Source organism: Choloepus didactylus, chromosome 3 (genome assembly GCF_015220235.1).
Source record: "Choloepus didactylus isolate mChoDid1 chromosome 3, mChoDid1.pri, whole genome shotgun sequence".
Taxonomy (NCBI): domain Eukaryota; kingdom Metazoa; phylum Chordata; class Mammalia; order Pilosa; family Megalonychidae; genus Choloepus; species Choloepus didactylus.
Genome location: NC_051309.1, coordinates 179,973,504 through 179,997,688, shown reverse-complemented (window position 1 = coordinate 179,997,688; position 24,185 = coordinate 179,973,504). Strand labels below are relative to the sequence as shown.

Sequence of the window (24,185 nt, the reverse complement as noted above, 5' to 3'; positions counted from 1 at the left end):
TCTTCCAAATATAAACCATTGATAACAGGTGTATCCAGCAGTTAATGGCATTTAGATTTAGGAAGAGTAATTTCTATTTAGCTGAAGAACAGAACTGGCTGCACTGGAATACATCAATGAATCCAAATCTATCCTTGTTCTTCTTAAAATGCCTCATCCCACCCAGAGATTACATGAATATCGTTAAAAATTGTAAGCATTCCCCAACTTACAGATGGGTTGTGTTCTAAAAATTCACCTGTAAATCAGCTCTTTGGAATTCAGATCACATTTTACCAGTGAAGCAATTTATAAAAGGGTAGTCTGGCTATCAGGCCACTCCACAGAATAAAGTTCAAATTTACTGGATTACTCTGTTTTATGGATGCACTGTGGGTTTTTTCAACAGCCATAGGGACCCCCTGTACCATTATTTCTTCAGTGAATTCAATACAGATTCTAGGAATATTTCTCCTCCCCAATGCTCTGCATCAGCCATTTTCTGCCCCAATCCCCACCACCTCACCCTAGCACACACACACAAATGTTGTCCAGGTCTAAGTGCCAAAATGTCTCCTCACTCATCACAGAGTGAGAACTCTTACTAAGCACGCTGAAGCCAAGCTTAGATGAGGGGCTCTAGCATTTCAAGGCTGAGGGGAAGTCAGAGTTCTAGACCTAATTAGGAGTCAGTGGTCATGAAAGCTTCTGTAGGAACTGTGCCTGCTGGATCTCACAGGTGCAGGACAGATGGTGGAATATAACTTCCACCAGGTTTATCTTTCAGAAAGATGGTTTAAAAAAATTAGAAAGCGTAAAAGAAAACTTCCTAATAATCACTTTTAATACTTATTTTTAAATGTTAATAACTCAGAGCAAATTAAATTAGAGATTACTATCGTGAACTTAAACTACATCCAAAGCTATATTAAGAATCTCTCCTTCCCTACAAGAGAGGGGCGTGGGGGTAGTATCTGAGTGTCCTGCATAGCTACTAAAGTGACCGCTTCCTCAACAACAGCAATGGACCCTAAATCTGCCAGTGGGAGAGGGTGCTAGCAGGAGGACATGGAAATCACAGTGTCTATTTGGGTCTACTTTTCTAGGTCACCGAAAGGCATCTAGATTTCATTGTTTTAAAATCTTAAGCCAGAAGATGTAAAGAGAGAGAGAGAGACTCTCTAACCAAGCCACATTGGAAGGTGATCTCACTGCCCTCCCCCCATATGGGACCTGACTCCCAGGGATATAAATCTCCCTGGCAATGTAGGATATGACTCCTGGGGATGAATCTGGACCCGGCATCGTGGGATTGAGAACATCTTCTTGACCAAAAGGGGAGTGTAAAATGAAACAAAATAAAGCTTCAGTGGCTGAGAGATTTCAAATGGAGTTGAGAGGTCACTCTTGTGGACATTCTTACGCACTATACAGATAACACTTTTTAGGTTTTAATGTATTGGAATAGCTAGAAGCAAATACCTGAAACTACCAAACTCCAACCCAGTAGCCTTGACTCTTGATGATTGTATAACAATATAGATTACAAGCGGTGACAGTGTGATCGACAGCTGGGTAAGTAGGAAATACTCAATATAATTCTTCAGCTGGAAAATGCTTAGCATAGTCTTCAATAGCCAATAGGAAAGGAAAAAAAAAACTGTTTATTAAGATCACTTCATTCAAGCAGCCTTGAGTTATTCTGACCATGAAAAGCCCTCGTTAAAATAACTTGCTGTTGCTCTAATTTAAACAACAAAAAAAAAACTTGCTCTTTTTAAAAAAACACTGGTTTGATAAAGAACTGGCATTTTGAAAAACAAACCTGAATGAAGGGAGGACTTCAGGACTTCAAGATAACAAGGAGATGCTGACAGAACAGCTTTCTCTCTTCTGTTTTTCTTCCTCTCTGCTTCCTTCTGGCTTCTAGCCATTTCTTTGTCTGTCTGGGGTTATAAAAGCCCAACCAATTCTTCTCACTTTGAACTGGGCTTGAAAGGTTTTCCTTTCCTCCAGTTCCTTGTTGATGCATCTTCAATAAACTCACCTTCTCACCAAAGAAAGAGACTTGTTTCTCTGTTTGATGCGGGATCAGGCGGGCCTGACTACCTGAGACTGGTTTTTCTACCAGTAACGTGATTGTGAAAACCTTGTGGATCACACTGCCTTTATCCAGTGCATAGATGGATGAGTAGAAAACTGGGGACAAAAACTAAATGAAAAATAGGATGGAATGGGGGGGATGATTTGGGTGTTCTTTTTCATTTTTATTTTTTATCCTTATTCTGATTCTTTCCGGTATAAAGAAAATGTTCAAAAATAGATTGGGGTGATGAATGCACAACTCTATGATAGTACTATAAACAGCTGATTTTACACCATGGGTGATTGTATGGTTTGTGAATATATCTCAAAATGATTAAAAAAAAATAAAAAAAATAAAAAATAAATAAAAAAAAAACTGAATTAAAAAACAAAGAGAGACAGATGTAAACCATCACTGAGATAAAATGACAATTTCATGTGCAAATGCTTACTTATATGCCATTCATTTGACAATTTAAAAGAAAAATACACAGATTAAATACTTGCACAAAACGACCTGTTCTACTGTTCACATACAATGTATCAGTGTTTTTTTCAAAAGTTCAGAATTTTATGAGCATGCTTCAATTATGCACTACCACCATTTTAAGATTTTAAATGTATTTGCCCAGATCCCAGAAACAAGGCACAGTTTTCCAGAGACCACTGTAAAATCATATTAGAACTCAAAAGTCCTAGATTCTTGGTCTCAAACTCAGTCAGCGGTCTGTTCTACTTGCCTGCATAGGTGTTGGCCTTGTGTAAGAGATCTGTGCACGCGTGCATATCAGCGAAAGCCCGGATTCCTAAGCAGTTGACAGGGTGAAGCTGGGATTCCAAAAACTCACAGCAAGTCTTCTTCACATCCTGTAACTGTAACAGACCAGCTGCTGGAAGAAGTACCTGCAACACACAGTAAGCATGTTTAGCTGGCTGGAAAAACAATGTCATTATTTACTGCTTCTAAAGTAAGGCATGAGAAGTCCAGCTGTAGTTTATAATCTGTACCTAGCTCCGAATATTCCACAGAAAACAAACATGAAAAATATTTTCAAAAATGGTTGTTGAAGATGGCGGAATGGTGAGGTGCAGAATTTCGTCTCTCCCCTAGAGCAGCTGGCAATTACCCAAGAACTATATGAAACAGTGTTTTCAGGGTCTCCATAACCAGTCACACATCGGACACAAGTTTGGAATCTGAGGAAAGCTGAGATCGCAGCGAACATTGTAAGTTCCTGGGACCAGGGGTCTGGTGCCCCTCCCCACCCAGACCTCACAGACCGTCTTGCTGCTGGCTCCCTCAAAAGGAAAACAAAAAACAAAAAGCTATCTGCTGAGGGCAAGAAGTGGGGCTCAAGCCAGCCTCAACTGCAGAATTTAACAAATTAATTAACTAATTTTGGAGCTGGGGGTGCTAAAGAAGGGCTGGGATCTGAGAAGGGGGAGCACATAAAAGTGAGCACCCATTCCCAGGCTCCAAAAAAGCCATTTTTCCCCCTACATTTTGTCCCTTCTGGCTTCTCACTGACTCCTTATCTATTTGCATTTCAATAGCCCCCAGCAGGAGTGGAATTGAAGCTGTTGGAGAGTAATTATCAGACAATAGCCCAAAGTACATCTTTAAATGCTCTATTCTGACACTGACAAACCTTCTAGGATGGGGAAAGACTATTAAAAGGGACTCCTTGTTCTTTTCCTTTTTTCTTTTTCCTTTTTCTTGTTTTTCTTTTCTATTTTTTTAATCTGAAAGTAACATACATGGTTATTTTCTATTGGAAAGCCCAGGTTGAGGGACTAAGCTGGGCTTGGGGGGAGACACAGTATCCACAGCATCTTTGATTCCAGATTCACTTCTCAAGGTCTCTACCCCGTCTTTAACTGGCAACTCAGGTTGACCAAGGAATTTATCTGGAGATGCCCCAAAGAGGAGAGGGGAGAAGGGAATAGTGCCCCTGAGAGACAACTGGAGTTCCTAGGATTGGGAGAGTGGAGAGGTCCAGCTCAACCCATAGCCCTACTTCTGGGAACTCAGACCCCAGGGGCTGCAATTCAGATTCCAGCTTCAGTCAGCCACGTCCCCAACAGGATCAGAGTCACCAGGAGAACTAAAGTCTCCATACCTCCTTACACTGGTGGGGGAGATGCGGGCTGGCAGGTGCCACCTGCTGGACAGGAGAGGAAAAGCGCCAATTCTAAAGGCCTCATAGGAGGGTCTCATTCTCAGGAAAACTCCATATCCTCCCAATGAGACCTGGGCCTCTCTAGACTGGGAAAATCTGACTGGGGTTGACCATATCTGAGAAGACCCTCTCACAAAAAGGCTACACAGAGGCAGGGTGTGCCAGTTTGAATGTACTGTGTCCCCCAAACGCCATTATCTTTTATGTAATCTTGTGTGGGCAGACGTTATCAGTTTTGATCAGATTTCTTTGAATGTTTCCTTGGAGGTGCGCCCCACCCAACTGTAGGTGATAACTCTGATTAGATATTTCCATAGAAGGCCCATTCAGGGTGGGCCTTGATCAGTGGAGCTATATAAATGAGCTGACAGGCAGAGGGAACTCAGTGTAGCTGAGAGTGACATTTTGAAGAGGAGCTACAGCCAAGAGGGACACTTTGAAGAAAGCACAGGAGCTGCAGATGAGAGACATTTTGAAAATGGCCGTTGAAAGCAGACTCTTGTTCCGGAGAAGCTGAGAGAGGACAAATATCCCAAGTGCAACTAAGAGTGACATTTTTGAGAAACTACAGCCCAGAAAGGAACATCCTGGGAGAAAGCCATTTTGAAACAAGAACTTTGGAGCAGATGCCAGCCACGTGCCTTCCCAGCTAACAGAGGTTTTCCGGACACCATTGGCCATCCTCCAGTGAAGGTACCCGATTGCTGATGTGTTACCTTGGACACTTTCTGGCCTTAAGACTGTAACTATGTAGCCAAATAAACCCCCTTTTATAAAAGCCAATCCATTTCTGGTGTTTTGCATTCTGGCAGCATTAGCAAACTAGAACACAGGGCAAGAAACAGAAAAACTAAGTGAAAAATTCTGATCAACTAAATAGAACCAAAATTAGAGGTTTAGAATAAGTTGAACTGAATAACAGAGGTCAGAGAACTAAGCCAACCAACAAGAAACCCCTAGGTAAAAGATAGAAAACGAGCTCCAGAATAAACTAATCAAGAAAATCAGATGCCTAGACAACATAAGATAACAAGCCATACCAGGAAACACAAAAACATGGACCAGCCAAAGGAACAAACTAATAGTTCAACCAAGATACAGGAACTGAGGCAACTAATGCTAAATCAATTCAATGAACTGAAGGAAGATACAGCAAAAGAGATGAAGGATATAAAGAAGACACTGAATGACCATAAAGAAGAATTTGTAAACTTGAAAAAACAACAGTAGATTTGAACAGGCAGAAGAAAGGATCAGTGAACTGGAAGACAAGACATTTGAATTCACACACACAAAAAAACAGATGGTGGAAAAAATGGAAAAATATGAGCAGGGTCTTAGGGAGCTGAGTGACAACATGAAACGCACAAATATACGTGTTATGGGTATCCCAGAAGGAGAAGAGAGGGGAAAGGGGGCAGAAAGAATAAAAGAAGAAATATTCACTGAAAATTTCCCAACTCTTATAAAAGACAGAAAATTAGAGATTCAAGAAGTACAGCATACCCCAAACAGAATACATCCCAATAGACCTACTCCAAGAGACTTACTGATCAGATTGTCCAATGTCAAAGAGAGGATTCTGAAAGCAGCAAGAGAAAAGCAATCCATCACAGACAAGAAAAGGTCAATAAGACTATGTACAGATTTCTCCGCAAAAACCATGGAGGCAAGAAGACAGTGGCATGATATATTTAAGATACTGAAAGAGAAAAACTGCCAACCAAGAATTCTATATCCAGCAAAACTGTCCTTCAAAAATGAGGGAGAGATTAAAATATTTTAAGACAAACAGACACTGAGAGAGTTTGTGAATAAGAGACCAGCACTACAAGAAATACTAAAGGGCATGCTACAGGCTGATAGGAAAAGACAGGAGAGAGAAAGTTGGAGAAGAGTGCAGAAATGAAGATTATCATGAAAGGTAAAAGGAGAGAGAGGAAAAAATAAGATATTACATATAAATTCCAAAAGACAAAATGGTAGTAGAAAGTACTGCCCTTACAGTAATAACACTAAATGTAAATGGGTTAAACGCCCCAATAAAAAGACACAGACTGGCAGAACGGATTAAAACACAGGACCCATCTATATGCTGTCTACAAGAAACTCACTTCAGACACAAGGACAAAAAAGACTGAAAGTAAAAGGTTGGAAAAAGATACTTCATGCAAACCACAACCAGAAAAAAGCAGGAGTACCTATATTAATATCAGACAAATTAGACTTCAAAAGTAAAACAATTAAAAGAGACAAGAACACTATACATTAATAAAAGGGTCAATTCATCAAGAAAACATAACAATCATAAATATTTATGCACCAAGCCAGAATGCCCCGAAATTCATGAGGCAAACCCTTAGATCACTGAAAGGAGAAGTAGACACCTCTAAAATAATAGCTGGAGACTTCCATATACCGCTCTCATCAATGGATAGAACATCTAGACAGAGGATCACTACAGAAATGGAGATGTTGAATTGTATAATAAATGAACTAGACTTGACAGACATTTATAGAACACTACATCCAACAACAGCATGATACACTTTTTTCTCAAGTGCTCATGGAACATTCTCTAGGATAGACATGTTGGATCACAAAGCAAGTCTCAACAAATTTAAAAATATTAATATTACACAAAACACTTTCTCAGACCATAAAGGAATGAAGTTGGAAATAAATAAAATGCAGAAGGTCGTAAAATTCACAAACATATGGAGGCTAAACAACACCCTCTTAGAAAACCAGTGGGTAAAGGAAGAAATTACAAGAGAAATTAGTAAATACTTTCAGGCAAATGACAATGAAAACACAACATATCAAAACTTATGGGATACAGCAAAGGCAGTGCTGATAGGGAAATTTATTGCCCTAAATGCCTATTATTAAAAGAGAAGAGAGAGCAAAAATACAAGAGTTAACTGTTCACCTGGAGGAATTAAAGAACAGTAAACTAACCCCAAAGCAAACAAAAAGGAAGAAATAACAAAGATTAGAGCAGAAATAAATGTAATCGAGGAAAGGAAAACAATAGAGAGAATCAACAAAACCAAAAGTTGGTTCTTTGAGAAAAATAATAATATTGATGGCCTGCTGGCTAGGCTAACAAAAAAATAAAAAAGAGCGAGCGGATGCAAATAAATGCAATCAGAAATGGGAAAGGAAACATAACTGGAGACCCTGCAGAAATTAAGGAGATAATGAGAAGATACTATGAACAACTACATGCTAATAAACTAGACAACTTAGAAGAAATGGACAACTTCCTAGAAAAGCATAAACAACCAACACTGACTCAAGAAGAAACAGATGACCTCAACAAACCAATAACAAGTAAAGAGACTGAGTGAGTCATCAAAAAGCTCCCAAAAAGGAAAAGCCCGGGACCAGATAGCTTCACATGTGAATTCTACCAAGCATTCAAGAAAGAATTAGTACCAATTCTGCTCAAACTCTTTAAAAAAATAGAAGAAGAGGGAAAGCTACCTAACTCATTCTATGAAGCCAACATCCCCCTAATACCAAAATCAGACAGATAATATAAAAAAAAGAAAATTATAGACCAATCTCTTTAATGAATATAGATGCAAAAATCCTCAACAAAATACTTGCAAATCAAATGCAGCAACATATTGAAAGAATTATACACCACGACCAGGTGGGATTTATTCCAGGTATGCAAGGCTGGTTCAACACAAGAAAATCAATTAATGTAGTACAACACATCAATAAATCAAAGGAGAAGAACCACATGATCATCTCGATAGATGCAGAAAAGGCATTTGACAAAATTCAACATCCTTTCCTGATGAAAACACTTCAAAGGATAGGAATAGAAGGGAACTTTTTCAATATGATAAAGGTGATATATGAAAAACCCACAGCTAACATCATACTCAATAGGGAGAGACTGAAAGCTTTTCCTCTAAGATCAGGAACAAGACAGGGATGCCCACTGTCACCATTGTTATTCAACATTGTGCTGGAAGTTCTAGCTAGAGCAATTAGGCAAGAAAAAGAAATAAAAGGCATCCAAACTGGAGAGGAAGAACTAAACGTTTCACTATTTGCAGATGACATGATTCTATATGTAGAAAATCCAGAAAAATCTACAGCAAAGCTACTAGAACTAGTCAATGAATACAGCAAAATGGCTGGCTACAAGATCAACACGCAAAAATCTGTAGTGTTCCTATACACAAGTAATGTGCAACAAGAGGAGGAAATAAAGAAAAAAATCCCATTTACAATAGCAACCAAAAGAATCAAGTACTTAGGAATAAACTTAACCAAGGACAAAAAAGACCTTTACACAGAGAACTATAAAAAACTGCTAAAAGAAATTGAACAGGACCTAAAAAAATGGAAGAACATACCATGTTCATGGACTGGAAGACTAAATATAGTTAAGATGGCAATTTTACCTAAACTGATTTATAGATTCAATGCGATACCAATTAAAATCCCAACAACTTACTTTACAGAAATAGAAAAACCAATAACCAAATTTATTTGGAAGGGCAAGGCGCCTCGAATAGCCAAAAATATCTTGAGAAAGAGGAACAAAGTGGGAGGTCTCACACTACCTGACTTTGAAGCATATTATAAAGTTATAGTGCTCAAAACAGCATGGTACTGGCATAAGGACAGATATACCGACCAATGGAATGGAATTGAGTGTTCAGAAGTAGACCCTCGCATCTACAGACAATTGATCTTTGATAAGGCAGTCAAGCCAAAGCAACTGGGACAGAGCAGCCTCTTCAATTAATGGTGTTTGGAGAACTGGATATCCATTTCCAAAAGAATGAAAGAGGATGCCCATCTCACACCTTATACAAAAATTAACTTGAAATGGGTCAAAGACCTAAACATTAGCACCAAGACCATAAGACTCTTAGAAGAAAACATAGGGCAGTATCTTAAAGATCTTGTGATAGGAGGTGGTTTCCCAGACCGCACACCCAAGGTGTGAGCAACCAAAGAACAAATAGACAAATGGGATCTCCTCAAAATTAAACACTTTTGTACATCAAAGGACTTTGTCAGAAAAGTAAAAAGGCAACCTACACAATGGGAGATGATATTTGGAAACCACATATCAGATAAGGGTTTAATATCCCAAATATATAAAGGAATCCTACAACTCAATAAGAGAAAGACAAACAATCCAATTAAAAAATGGGCAAAAGACATGAACAGACATTTTTCTGAAGAGGAAATACAAATGGCTCAAAAACATAAGAAAAAATGCTCAACTTCACTGGCTATTAAGGAAATGCAAATCAAAACCACAATGAGATATCATCTCACACCTACCAGAATGGCAATTACCCAAAAAACAGAAAATGACAAGCGCTAGAGAGGATGTGGAGAAAGAGGCACACTTATTCATTGTTGGTGGAAATGTAGAATGGTGCAACCACTCTGGAAGACAGTGTGGAGGTTCCTCAGGAAGGTAAGTATAGATTTGCCATATGACCCAGCTATTCCATTGCTAGGTATATACTCAGAGGAGCTGAAACTTAAGACACAAACAGACATTTGTCAACCAATGTTTATTGTAGCATTATTCTCAATTGCCAAGAGATGGAAACAGCCCAAATGTCCATCAATAGATGAGTGGATAAACAAACTGTGGTATATACACATGATGGAACATTATGCAGCTGTAAGACAGAACAAAGACATGGATCATAAAATAACATGGATGATGGGGCGGGGCAGGATGGCGGACTGGTGAGCTGTATGTTTTGGTTGCTCCTCCAGGAAAGTAGGTAGAGGGCCGGGAGCTGCGTGGACTGGACACCGCGGAGCGGTCTGACTTTGGGCATACTTCGTGCAGCACTCATGGAAACGTGGAACTGCTGAGATCAGCGAAATCTCTAAGCCAACTTGAAAGGTGAAACCGCTGCCCTCCCCCCTGCGTGGGATCGGACACCCAGTGGGGTGAGTCTCCCTGGCAACGTGGAGTGTGGCTCCCGGGGAGGAATGCAGACCTGGCATCGTGGGACAGAGAACATCTTCTTGACCAAAAGGGGGATGTGAAAGGAAATGAAATAAGCTTCAGTGGCAGAGAGAATCCAAAAGGAGCCAAGAGATCACTCTGGTGGGCACTCTTATGCACACTTTAGACAACCCTTTTTAGGTTCTAAAGAATTGGGGTAGCTGGTGGTGGATACCTGAAACTATCAAACTACAACCCAGAACCCATGAATCTCGAAGACAGTTGTATAAAAATGTAGCTTATGAGGGGTGACAATGGGATTGGGAAAGCCATAAGGACCACACTCCACTTTGTCTAGTTTATGGATGGATGAGTAGAAAAATAGGGGAAGGAAACAAACAGACAAAGGTACCCAGTGTTCTTTTTTACTTCAATTGCTCTTTTTCACTTTAATTATTATTCTTGTTATTTTTGTGTGTGTGCTAATGAAGGTGTCAGGGATTGATTTGGGTGATGAATGTACCACTATGTAATGGTACTGTAAACAATCGAAAGTACGATTTATTTTGTATGACTGCGTGGTATGTGAATATATCTCAATAAAATGAAGATTAAAAAAAATAATAATCTAGGGGGGTAGTTAGGGGTATGGAAGGATTTGAGTTTCCCTTTTTGTCTTTATTTCGTTTCTGGAGTAATTAAAATGTTCTAAAAAAAGAAAAAAATATGAATTGTGATAGATGCATGACTGTATGGTGGTACTGTGGGCAATTGATTGTACACTTTGGATCTTTGGATAATTGTATGGTGTGTGAACAATCTCAATAAAAAAAGGCTACATACTAAAAAAAAAAAAATGCTACGCAAAAAGGTTGCAAGGCTCATGTGGCAAGTACTGAGTGTTAAATATGTAATTTATTTATTGAAGACACTGTATTAAAACAGAATATTTTCATTTCTCTCTTTCCCATAAGGAGAAGAGTCCCACAGATATTGGAAGTATACATAGTCAAAGCAGAGCTTCTTTTAACTATGTAAGTCAATAAATCTTGTGTCCTCTTTCACTACATACTTATATGTTCAGGTGGGCAGGGTTTGGTGCCAAATATTTTTTGAAAAATCCACAAGCCACATAGATGGAAATGTTGGACTATGGTAGCGTTTATTTTGGCTTCAAATAAATCATCTCTTTCCTTTTTCAATGCAAAAAAAAAAAAAAAAAAAAATAACATGGATGAACCCTGAGGACATTATGTTGAGTGAAGTTAGCCAGAAACAAAAGGACAGATTCTATATGGTCTCACTAATATGAACAAACATTAATGAACAAACTGGGAGTTAAAAGCTGACAACACAGGCTACTAGGAGATAGAAAGAGGGTAGAGATCAGGCATTTGATGCTGAAGGACTACAGAATGTTCAGCAGGATTGATTGTATAGATCCAGAAATAGATAGCATAATACTGTGTGATGGTAGTGAAGATATCTGTGAGTAAAGCTGCAAGAGGTTGGAGAGGAGAATGTATGACACCATTCATTCATCTGTAGGATAGGAGAATGTATGACACCATTCATTTGTAAAGAGAGATGATAAAGACAGTATAACTTGGCAAAAACTGGAGTGGCCAATGACTCTTACTAAATATACAAATATAAAATGTTTTTGCATGTGGGAGAGCAATGAATGTCAACCATGTTGAGTGTTGAAAAAGGGATGGTATTTGGGAGAAAACATAATCAAAGCAAACTGGAGTCTATGGTCAACAGTAACACTGTAATATGCTTCCATTAAATGTAACAAAGGTAATATACCAATGCTAAGTGTGTATGAGAAGGGATACAGGGGAGGGATATGGGATTCTTGGTAGTGGTGTTGTTTTCTGTCCTTACTATTATATTGTATTGTATGACATGTTATTTTTCTTTTTATCATCTTTTTTATTATTTATTTAAAAAAAAAACAGTTTTTTTTTGTATTAATCAATATGTTCAAGTGCTGATTGTGGTGATAAATGTAAAACTTTTAAGATGATACCATGAACGACTGACTGTACACTGTGGATAAATGTACGGTATGTGAATATAACTCTATAAAATTGTAGGAAAAAATATATATAGGAGTAAAAATGTTGGAGAAAACATAGTGAGAGGGATGTACCTATCTACTGTTGATGAGCAGACAGAACGGTGTACCCTTTATGAAGGTCAGTGTGGTGGTTCCACAAAAAGCTAATTATATGGGGACCACAAGGTCCTGCAACCTCATTATGGGGCATGTCATTGGAAGATCTGAGAGCAGAGTCATGAAAGGACATTTGCACACTGCTGTTCATGGAGGCAGTATTCATGGTTTGTAATGGCTGGAGGTGGCCTAAGGGTACATACACTGAGGAACAGAATGGTGTACGGTGGTGTATACATAGAATGGAATATTGAGCAACTACGAGAAGGAGTGAAGCTGTGAGACATGCAACGAGGTGAATGGATCCTGTACACAGCATTTGAGTGAAGTACACCAGAAATAAAGGCAAACACTATAATGTCTCACTAATATGGACTAACTAGAATGTGTAAACTCAGAATTGAATCTCAGAACACAGCCTAACAGGGAAATGATTATTGTAAAGGTCCCTAGATTGTAAGCTCTTACAGCAGTTGTTCCAGTTTGCTAATGCTGCCAGGATGCAAAACACCAGAAATGGATTAACTTTTATAAAAAGGGGTTTATTTGGTCACACAGTTACCATCTTAAGGCCTTAAAGTGTCCAAGGTAACACATCAGCAATTGGGTACCTTCACTGGAGGATGATCCAGTGCATGGATGGATGAGTAGAAAAATGGGGACAAAGACTAAATGAAAAATAGGGTGGGATGGCAGGGATGGTTTGGGTGTTCTTTTTTACTTTTATTTTTTATTCTTATTCTGATTCTTTCTGATGTAAGGAAAATGTTCAGAGATAGATTGTGGCAATGAATGCATAACTATATGATCATACTGTGAACAGTTGATTGTACACCATGGATGATTGTATGGTATGTAAGTATATTTCATTAGAACTGAATTTAATTAAAAAAAAAACAAAACAATTGTTGACTCCTCACATTTCCCCTAACTTCCAGAGAATCTTCCAAATTCCAAAAGTCCCTTTTGGGTCACAAGAATGAGACATCAAATCATACCAGGCTAACGGTCCTTTTTATAAGCATAAACAAAATATTCCTTTGAATTTTAAAGACTCAAATTATTATGATGCCAGTGGGTGCTATGGTTCTATGAAAATGGTCGTTAGCAAACATGAGCTTCTATGATATGGGGAAGGAGTGAACCCAGAATAATATATACATGATGAAACCTGTTCTTCTACTGTCTGAATAACACAACAAACTGCTTTCTTTAAGAGTAGAATGATTTATAATTCAACAGTCTCTAGCTGAAAGCAGTTTCTCTAGAATGTAATAAGTTATAAAAAGGAAAGTAGGGAGGCGGGGCAAGATGGCAGACTGGTGAGCTGTATGTTTTAGTTACTCCTCCAGGAAAGTAGGTAAAAAGCCAGGAACTGCGTGGACTGGACACCACAGACCAATCTGTCTTTGGGCATACTTCATACAACACTCATGAAAACGTGGAACTGCTGAGATCAGCGAAATCTGTAAGTTTTTGCGGCCAGGGGACCCGCGCCCCTCCCTGCCAGGCTCAGTCCCGGGGGAGGAGGGGCTGTCAGCTCCAGGAAGGAGAAGGGAGAATTGCAGTGGCTGCTCTTATAGGAAACTCATTCTACTGATTCAAACTCCAACCATAGATAGACTGAGGCCAGACACCAGAGACTGTGAGAGCAGCCAGCCCAGCAGAGAGGAGACGGGCATAGAAGGAAAACAACACGAGAAGCTCCAAAGTAAAAGCAGAGGATTTTTGGAGTTCTGGTGAACACAGAAAGGGGAAGGGCGGAGATCAGGCCTTGAGGCGCATATGCAAATCCCGAAGCAAGGCTGATCTCTCTGCCCTGGGCACCTTTCCTTAATGGCCCTGGTTGCTTTGTCTATTAGCATTTCAATAACCCATTAGATCTCTGAGGAGGGCCTTTTTTTTTTTTTTTTTTTTTTTTTTTTTTTTTTTTTTTTTTTTTTAAATCCTTTTTGCTTTTTCTAAAACAATTACTCTAAGAAGCTCAACACAGAAAGCTTCAAAGAATTGAAATTTGGGCACGTCAAGTCAAGAGCAGAACTAAGAGAGCTCTGAGACAAAAGGCAATAATCCAGTGGCTGAGAAAATTCACTAAACAACACAACTTCCCAAGAAAAGGGGGGTGTCCGCTCACAGCCACCATCCTGGTGGACAGGAAACACTCCTGCCCATCGCCAGCCCCATAGCCCAGAGCTGCCCCAGACAACCCAGTGTGACGGAAGTGCTTCAAATAACAGGCACACACCACAAAACTGGGCGTGGTCATTAGCCTTCCCTGCAACCTCAGCTGAATGTCCCAGAGCTGGGAAGGGGGAGCAGTGTGAATTAACAGAGCCCCATTCAGCCATCATTTGAGCAGACTGGGAGCCTCCCAACACAGCCCAGCAGCCCAGAACTGCCCTGGGGGGACGGCACTCACCTGTGACATAGCACAGTCATCCCTCAACAGAGGACCCGGGGTGCACAGCCTGGAAGAGGGGCCCACTTGCAAGTCTCAGGAGCCATACGCCAATACCAAAGACTTGTGGGTCAGTGGCAGAGACAAACTGTGGCAGGACTGAACTGAAGGATTAGACTATTGCAGTAGCTTTAAAACTCTAGGATCATCAGGGAGATTTGATTGTTAGGGCCACCCCCCCTCCCCGACTGCCCAGAAACACGCCCCACATACAGGGCAGGCAACACCAACTACACACGCAAGCTTGGGACACCAATTGGGCCCCACAAGACTCACTCCCCCACTCACCAAAAAGGCTAAGCAGGGGAGATCTGGCTTGTGGAGAACAGGTGGCTCGTGGACGCCACCTGCTGGTTAGTTAGAGAAAGTGTACTCCACGAAGCTGTAGATCTGATAAATTAGAGATAAGGACTTCAACTGGTCTACAAACCCTAAAAGAACCCTATCAAGGTCAGCAAATGCCACGAGGCCAAAAACAACAGAAAATTATAAAGCATATGAAAAAACCAGACGATATGGATAACCCAAGCCCAAGCACCCAAATCAAAAGACCAGAAGAGACACACCTAGAGCAGCTACTCAAAGAACTAAAGATGAACAATGAGACCCTAGTACGGGATATGAAGGAAATCAAGAAGACCCTAGAAGAGCATAAAGAAGACATTGCAAGACTAAATAAAAAAATGGATGATCTTATGGAAATTAAAGAAACTGTTGACCAAATTAAAAAGATTCTGGACACTCATAGTACAAGACTAGAGGAAGTTGAACAACGAATCAGTGACCTGGAAGATGACAGAATGGAAAATGAAAGCATAAAAGAAAGAATGGGGAAAAAAAATTGAAAAACTCGAAATGGACCTCAGGGATATGATAGATAATATGAAACGTCCAAATATAAGACTCATTGGTGTCCCAGAAGGGGAAGAAAAGGGTAAAGGTCTAGGAAGAGTATTCAAAGAAATTGTTGAGGAAAACTTCCCAAATCTTCTAAACAACATAAATACACAAATCATAAATGCTCAGCGAACTCCAAATAGAATAAATCCAAAAAAACCCACTCCGAGACATATACTGATCACACTGTCAAACATAGAAGAGAAGGAGCAAGTTCTGAAAGCAGCAAGAGAAAAGCAATTCACCACATACAAAGGAAACAGCATAAGACTAAGTAGTGACTACTCAGCAGCCACCATGGAGGCGAGAAGGCAGTGGCACGATATATTTAAAATTCTGAGAGAGAGGAATTTCCAGCCAAGAATACTTTATCCAGCAAAGCTCTCCTTCAAATTTGAGGGAGAGCTTAAATTTTTCACAGACAAAGAAATGCTGAGAGAATTTGCTAACAAGAGACCTGCCCTACTGGAGATACTAAAGGGAGCCCTACAGACAGAGAAACAAAGACAGGACAGAGAGACTTGGAGAAAGGTTCAGTACTAAAGAGATTCGGTATGGGTACAATAAAGGATATTAATAGAGAGAGGGAAAAATATGGCAAACATAATCCAAAGGATAAGATGGCCGATTCAAGAAATGCCTTCACGGTTTTAACGTTGAATGTAAATGGATTAAACTCCCCAATTAAAAGATATAGATTCGCAGAATGGATCAAAAAAAAATGAACCATCAATATGTTGCATACAAGAGACTCATCTTAGACACAGGGACACAAAGAAATTGAAAGTGAAAGGATGGAAAAAAATATTTCATGCAAGCTACAGCCAAAAGAAAGCAGGTGTAGCAATATTAATCTCAGATAAAATAGACTTCAAATGCAGGGATGTTTTGAATGACAAAGAAGGCCACTACATACTAATAAAAGGGGCAATTCAGCAAGAAGAAATAACAATCGTAAATGTCTATGCACCCAATCAAGGTGCCACAAAATACATGAGAGAAACATTGGCAAAACTAAAGGAAGCAATTGATGTTTCCACAATAATTGTGGGAGACTTCAACACATCACTCTCTCCTATAGATAGATCAACCAGACAGAAGACCAATAAGGAAACTGAAAACCTAAACAATCTGATAAATGAATTAGATTTAACAGACATCTACAGGACATTACATCCCAAATCACCAGGATACACATACTTTTCTAGTGCTCACGGAACTTTCTCCAGAATAGATCATATGCTGGGACATAAAACAAGCCTCAATAAATTTAAAAAGATTGAAATTATTCAAAGCACATTCTCTGACCACAATGGAATACAATTAGAAGTCAATAACCATCAGAGACTTAGAAAATTCACAAATACCTGGAGGTTAAACAACACACTCCTAAACAATCAGTGGGTTAAAGAAGAAATAGCAAGAGAAATTGCTAAATATATAGAGACGAATGAAAATGAGAACACAACATACCAAAACCTATGGGATGCAGCAAAAGCAGTGCTAAGGGGGAAATTTATAGCACTAAACGCATATATTAAAAAGGAAGAAAGAGCCAAAATCAAAGAACTAATGGATCAACTGAAGAAGCTAGAAAATGAACAGCAAACCAATCCTAAACCAAGTAGAAGAAAAGAAATAACAAGGATTAAAGCAGAAATAAATGACATAGAGAACAAAAAAACAATAGAAAGGATAAATATCACCAAAAGTTGGTTCTTTGAGAAGATCAACAAGATTGACAAGCCCCTAGCTAGACTGACAAAATCAAAAACACAGAAGACCCATATAAACAAAATAATGAATGAAAAAGGTGACATAACTGCAGATCCTGAAGAAATTAAAAAAATTATAAGAGGATATTATGAACAACTGTATGGCAACAAACTGGATAATGTAGAAGAAATGGACAATTTCCTGGAAACATATGAACAACCTAGACTGACCAGAGAAGAAATAGAAGACCTCAACCAACCCATCACAAGCAAAGAGATCCAATCAGTCATCAAAAATCTTCCCACAAATAAATGCCCAGGGCCAGATGGCTTCACAGGGGAATTCTACCAAACTTTCCAGAAAGAACTGACACCAATCTTACTCAAACTCTTTCAAAACATTGAAAAAAATGGAACACTACCTAACTCATTTTATGAAGCTAACATCAATCTAATACCAAAACCAGGCAAAGATGCTACAAAAAAGGAAAACTACCGGCCAATCTCCCTAATGAATATAGATGCAAAAATCCTCAACAAAATACTTGCAAATCGAATCCAAAGACACATTAAAAAAATCATACACCATGACCAAGTGGGGTTCATTCCAGGCATGCAAGGATGGTTCAACATCAGAAAAACAATCAATGTATTACAACACATTAAAAACTCGAAAGGGAAAAATCAATTGATCATCTCAATAGATGCTGAAAAAGCATTTGACAAAATCCAACATCCCTTTTTGATAAAAACACTTCAAAAGGTAGGAATTGAAGGAAACTTCCTCAACATGATAAAGAGCATATATGAAAAACCCACAGCCAGCATAGTACTCAATGGTGAGAGACTGAAAGCCTTCCCTCTAAGATCAGGAACAAGACAAGGATGCCCGCTGTCACCACTGTTATTCAACATTGTGCTGGAAGTGCTAGCCAGGGCAATCCGGCAAGACAAAGAAATAAAAGGCATCCAAATTGGAAAAGAAGAAGTAAAACTGTCATTGTTTGCAGATGATATGATCTTATATCTAGAAAACCCTGAGAAATCAACGATACACCTACTAGAGCTAATAAACAAATTTAGCAAAGTAGCGGGATACAAGATTAATGCACATAAGTCAGTAATGTTTCTATATGCTAGAAATGAACAAACTGAAGAGACACTCAAGAAAAAGATACCATTTTCAATAGCAACTAAAAAAATCAAGTACCTAGGAATCAACTTAACCAAAGATGTAAAAGACCTATACAAAGAAAACTACATAACTCTACTAAAAGAAATAGAAGGGGACCTTAAAAGATGGAAAAATATTCCATGTTCATGGATAGGAAGGCTAAATGTCATTAAGATGTCAATTCTACCCAAACTCATCTACAGATTCAATGCAATCCCAATCAAAATTCCAACAACCTACTTTGCAGACTTGGAAAAGCTAGTTATCAAATTTATTTGGAAAGGGAAGATGCCTCGAATTGCTAAAGACACTCTAAAAAAGAAAAACGAAGTGGGAGGACTTACACTCCCTGACTTTGAAGCTTATTATAAAGCCACAGTTGCCAAAACAGCATGGTACTGGCACAAAGATAGACATATAGATCAATGGAATCGAATTGAGAATTCAGAGATAGACCCTCAGATCTATGGCCGACTGATCTTTGATAAGGCCCCCAAAGTCACCGAACTGAGCCATAATGGTCTTTTCAACAAATGGGGCTGGGAGAGTTGGATATCCATATCCAAAAGAATGAAAGAGGACCCCTACCTCACCCCCTACACAAAAATTAACTCAAAATGGACCAAAGATCTCAATATAAAAGAAAGTACCATAAAACTCCTAGAAGATAATGTAGGAAAACATCTTCAAGACCTTGTATTAGGAGGCCACTTCCTAGACTTTACACCCAAAGCTCAAGCAACAAAAGAGAAAATAGATAAATGGGAACTCCTCAAGCTTAGAAGTTTCTGCACCTCAAAGGAATTTCTCAAAAAGGTAAAGAGGCAGCCAACTCAATGGGAAAAAATTTTTGGAAACCATGTATCTGACAAAAGACTGATATCTTGCATATACAAAGAAATCCTACAACTCAATGACAATAGTACAGACAGCCCAATTATAAAATGGGCAAAAGATATGAAAAGACAGTTCTCTGAAGAGGAAATACAAATGGCCAAGAAACACATGAAAAAATGTTCAGCTTCACTAGCTATTAGAGAGATGCAAATTAAGACCACAATGAGATACCATCTAACACCGGTTAGAATGGCTGCCATTAAACAAACAGGAAACTACAAATGCTGGAGGGGATGTGGAGAAATTGGAACTCTTATTCATTGTTGGTGGGACTGTATAATGGTTCAGCCACTCTGGAAGTCAGTCTGGCAGTTCCTTAGAAAACTAGATATAGAGCTACCATTCGATCCAGCGATTGCACTCCTCGGTATATACCCGGAAGATCGGAAAGCAGTGACACGAACAGATATCTGCACGCCAATGTTCACAGCAGCATTATTCACAATTGCCAAGAGAAGGAAACAACCCAAATGTCCTTCAACAGATGAGTGGATAAATAAAATGTGGTATATACACACGATGGAATACTACGCGGCAGTAAGAAGGAACGATCTGGTGAAACATATGACAACATGGATGAACCTTGAAGACATAATGCTGAGCGAAATAAGCCAGGCACAAAAAGAGAAATATTATATGCTACCACTAATGTGAACTTTGAAAAATGTAAAACAAATGGTTTATAATGTAGAATGTAGGGGAACTAGCAGTAGAGAGCAATTAAGGAAGGGGGAACAATAATCCAAGAAGAACAGATAAGCTATTTAACGTTCTGGGGATGCCCAGAAATGACTATGGTCTGTTAATTTCTGATGGTTGTAGTAGGAACAAGTTCACTGAAATGTTGCTATATTATGTAACTTTCTTGGGGTAAAGTAGGAACATGTTGGAAGTTAAGCAGTTATCTTAGGTTAGTTGTCTTTTTCTTACTCCCTTGCTATGGTCTCTTTGAAATGCTCTTTTATTGTATGTTTGTTTTCTTTTTAACTTTTTTTTTCATACAGGTGATTTGAAAAAAGAAGGGAAAGTTAAAAAAAAAAAAAAGAAAAAAGAAAAAAGACAAACAAGGGAAAAAAAAAAAAAAAAAAAAAAAAGATGTAGTGCCCCCTTGAGGAGCCTGTGGAGAATGCAGGGGTATTCGCCTACCCCACCTCCATGGTTGCTAACATGACCACAGACATAGGGGACTGGTGGTTTGATGGGTTGAGCCCTCTACCATAAGTTTTACCCTTGGGAAGACGGTTGCTGCAAAGGAGAGGCTAGGCCTCCCTGTATTTGTGCCTAAGAGTCTCCTCCTGAATGCCTCTTTGTTGCTCAGATGTGGCCCTCTCTCTCTGGCTAAGCCAACTTGAAAGGTGAAATCACTGCCCTCCCCCCTACGTGGGATCAGACACCCAGGGAAGTGAATCTCCCTGGCAACGTGGAATATGACTCCCAGGGAGGAACGTAGACCTGGCACCGTGGGACGGAGAACATCTTCTTGACCAAAAGGGGGATGTGAAAGGAAATGAAATAAGCTTCAGTGGCAGAGAGATTCCAAAAGGAGCCGAGAGGTCACTCTGGTGGGCACTCTTATGCACACTTTAGACAACCCTTTTTAGGTTCTAAAGAATTGGGATAGCTGGTGGTGGATACCTGAAACTATCAAACTACAACCCAGAACCCATGAATCTCGAAGACAGTTGTATAAAAATGTAGCTTATGAGGGGTGACAATGGGATTGGGAAAGCCATAAGGACCAAACACCACTTTGTCTAGTTTATGGATGGATGTGTAGAAAAGTAGGGGAAGGAAAGAAACAGACAAAGGTACCCAGTGTTCTTTTTTACTTCAATTGCTCTTTTTCACTCTAATTATTATTCTTGTTATTTTTGTGTGTGTGCTAATGAAGGTGTCAGGGATTGATTTAGGTGATGAATGTACAACTATGTAATGGTACTGTAAACAATCGAAAGTACAATTTGTTTTGTATGACTGCGTGGTATGTGAATATATCTCAATAAAATGATGATTAAAAAAAAAAAAAAAAAAAAAAGGAAAGTATAAAAGCTAATTGCCTAATCACTTTTTAATTTGTATTTTTATTTGACTAACTCCTCCAAGCAATTTTATATTAATTATAGGTTATTCTGTGAGATTTAACCACTATCTTCACTATAAATACTCCATCTGACACTGCAACTGTTTTTCAAATAGATCAATAATGGAAAATTTTCCTTCTAAATGAATTTGGATGGCGCTATGTAAAGGACCACATTAGAAAGTCAAATTAAGAAGGAAAACTTCATAAAAAAATAAATTATTGAGCACCTTGTTCTTTTATAAAAATCAAAAGAAAAAATTCTCAACTATTAGAACAATGGTCAATTTTAGAAAATATAGCATTATCATAAAAAATATATAAAACCTTCTCAGTTCCTTCAGGAACTGATTTTCATATATGCCAATCTATACTCTTTAAAAGAGAAAAATTAGAGAAAACTCCCAAATACATGTAATAAACCTAATTGTAGAAAAGGGTATTCGTGTCTTTCAGTAACACATACTACTCTGTTTTCTTAAAGGATGCACAGAAGCTTAACCTCTCAGATCTAAAGGCCATGTGTGTATCTGTGCACACAGTCAAATGGTAATAACGGGCAGATGGTATTAAGGACTAGGAGGGTGACTTCTTGTGTTTTAGCCCAATTCTATCAATTAATATGTTTTCTCTGAAAAATGGAGATAGTATCTAGAGATAATGCCTTTTTCCTTCTAAATTTAAGAAAAATTAAGTACAAAAAATGTCATTACAGCCAAACCTTTTGCATAGTTATAACATGTATCATGTGTTTCATTATGTTAAAAAGATGACTCTCCACGGAAGGCTTTAATTTGGTGATAATTTGCAAATTGGAGGTTTTCCTATACTAGTATAATTGTGCTCTGAAGCATCAAAAAGTAAATTTCAACATGCTTAACAGTACAGCCATTTAATTCAGCAAATAGCTGTAATAGTCCTCAGAGTAATATTCAATTTGTGAAATTTGCACAAATAATAATGATCACCCATCTTATCAGCTTTTTCCTAGAGACAATGCAGTTCAGTATAGTGGCAACACAGGGCTCCTTGAAGAAAAAAAACAAACATGTTTGAGCAGAAACAGGCTCACTCATACATTACTGGTGGGAATGAAAACTGATTGAACCTCCATGAAAAGAAATTTGTCTCTTTCAATCAAAATTGCAAATGCACATTTAATCTGAACCAGCAATTAAACCTACAGATATACCAACATATGCAAAAAATTTCATTATCTTGGGTACTATCAGAAGTTAAGAGAGCCTTAATGTCATCATGAAGAGACAAATTAAATAATTATAATCATCTATTTAATGGAATTCTGTGGAGTCATTCAAAAGAATCAGGCAGTTCTATATAGGACAATATCTAAGACATATTCTTAAGTGAGAATAAAAGCAGTAAATGGTACATGTTATGCTAAAATATACATATACACATCCATCTAAAGAAGAGCCCATAGCAGGCTTTTTAATTTTTTTGTCTGTTTCAACTTCACTATTACGAAGTCCAGACCTACCTCATCAGGAGACTGAAATTCATAAAATCACAGAATCTCTGGTCTGGAAGGGACATAATAAGTCATATGTCTGAAATAGCTTCTCAGATATAGAAGCTATTTCAATAGTGGACCATGGGACCAGAAATTCACAAACAATTTTTTATTGATGGCTCCATGCTTGGAGACAACGGGCTCTGTTCTAGTTTGCTAATGCTGCTGGAATGCAAAACACCAGAAATGGACTGGCTTGTATAAAAGGGGGTTTATTTGGTTACACAGTTATGGTCTTAAGGCCATAAAGTGTCCAAGGTAACACATCAACAATCGGGTACCTTCACTGGAGGATGGCCAATGGCATCCAGAAAACCTCTGTTATGCTGGGAAGGCATGTGGCTGGCATCTGCTCCAAGTTCAGGTTTGAAAATGGCTTTCTCCCAGGACGTTCCTCTCTAGGCCTCAGCTCCTCAAAAATGTCACTCACAGTTGCTCTTGGGGCATTTGTCCTCTCTTAGTTTCTCCAGAGCACAAGTCTCTTTCAAAGGCCATCTCCAAAATGTTTCCATAAGCTGAAGTTCCTCTCTCAGTTCCAGTGCATTCTTCGAAGTGTCCCTCTTGGCTGTAGCAATCTCGCTCTTCCTGTCTGAGCTTATGAAGTGCTCCAGTAAACTAATTCCAACCCTACCTGAATGGGCAGGGCCACACCTCCATGGAAATTATCCAGTCAAGAGTTATCACCCACAGTTGGGTGGGGAGCATTTTCATGGAAACAACCTAATCCAAACATTCCAATTTACTCCCCACTAATATGTCTGCCCCACAAGATTGCATCAGCGATAAAGGCATTTTGGGGGACATAATACATTGAACTGGCACAGGCTCCATGCTTGGCTTACCTTAAATGTGAATCATAAGAATAAGAAGAGTTTATTCGTATTTTCCTTTTGTCAGCAAAATCCTTCATAAATTCCTCAATTCTATGATGTAATTTTACTAGGACAAAATTTCACAGCTCATAATTATGTAATTAATTACACACAGCTTCAAAAACAATAAGTAATTGACCCAGGCTTACCAATATGACCCCTGGTAAAATCATGATGAAAAC

At 38.7% G+C, this 24,185-nt stretch overlaps 1 protein-coding gene across 2 annotated transcripts in view; it reads right to left on the bottom strand.

Moving 5' to 3' along the window:
- KLHL2 (kelch like family member 2) overlaps positions 1 to 24,185 on the bottom strand; it is a 141,378-nt gene that overhangs the window by 44,162 nt on the left and 73,031 nt on the right. For both annotated transcript variants that reach the window (XM_037830960.1, XM_037830961.1), the window contains one exon: positions 2,805 to 2,967. In XM_037830960.1, the coding sequence (XP_037686888.1) occupies positions 2,805 to 2,967 (163 nt within the window). The remainder of the gene's footprint in view (positions 1 to 2,804; positions 2,968 to 24,185) is intronic.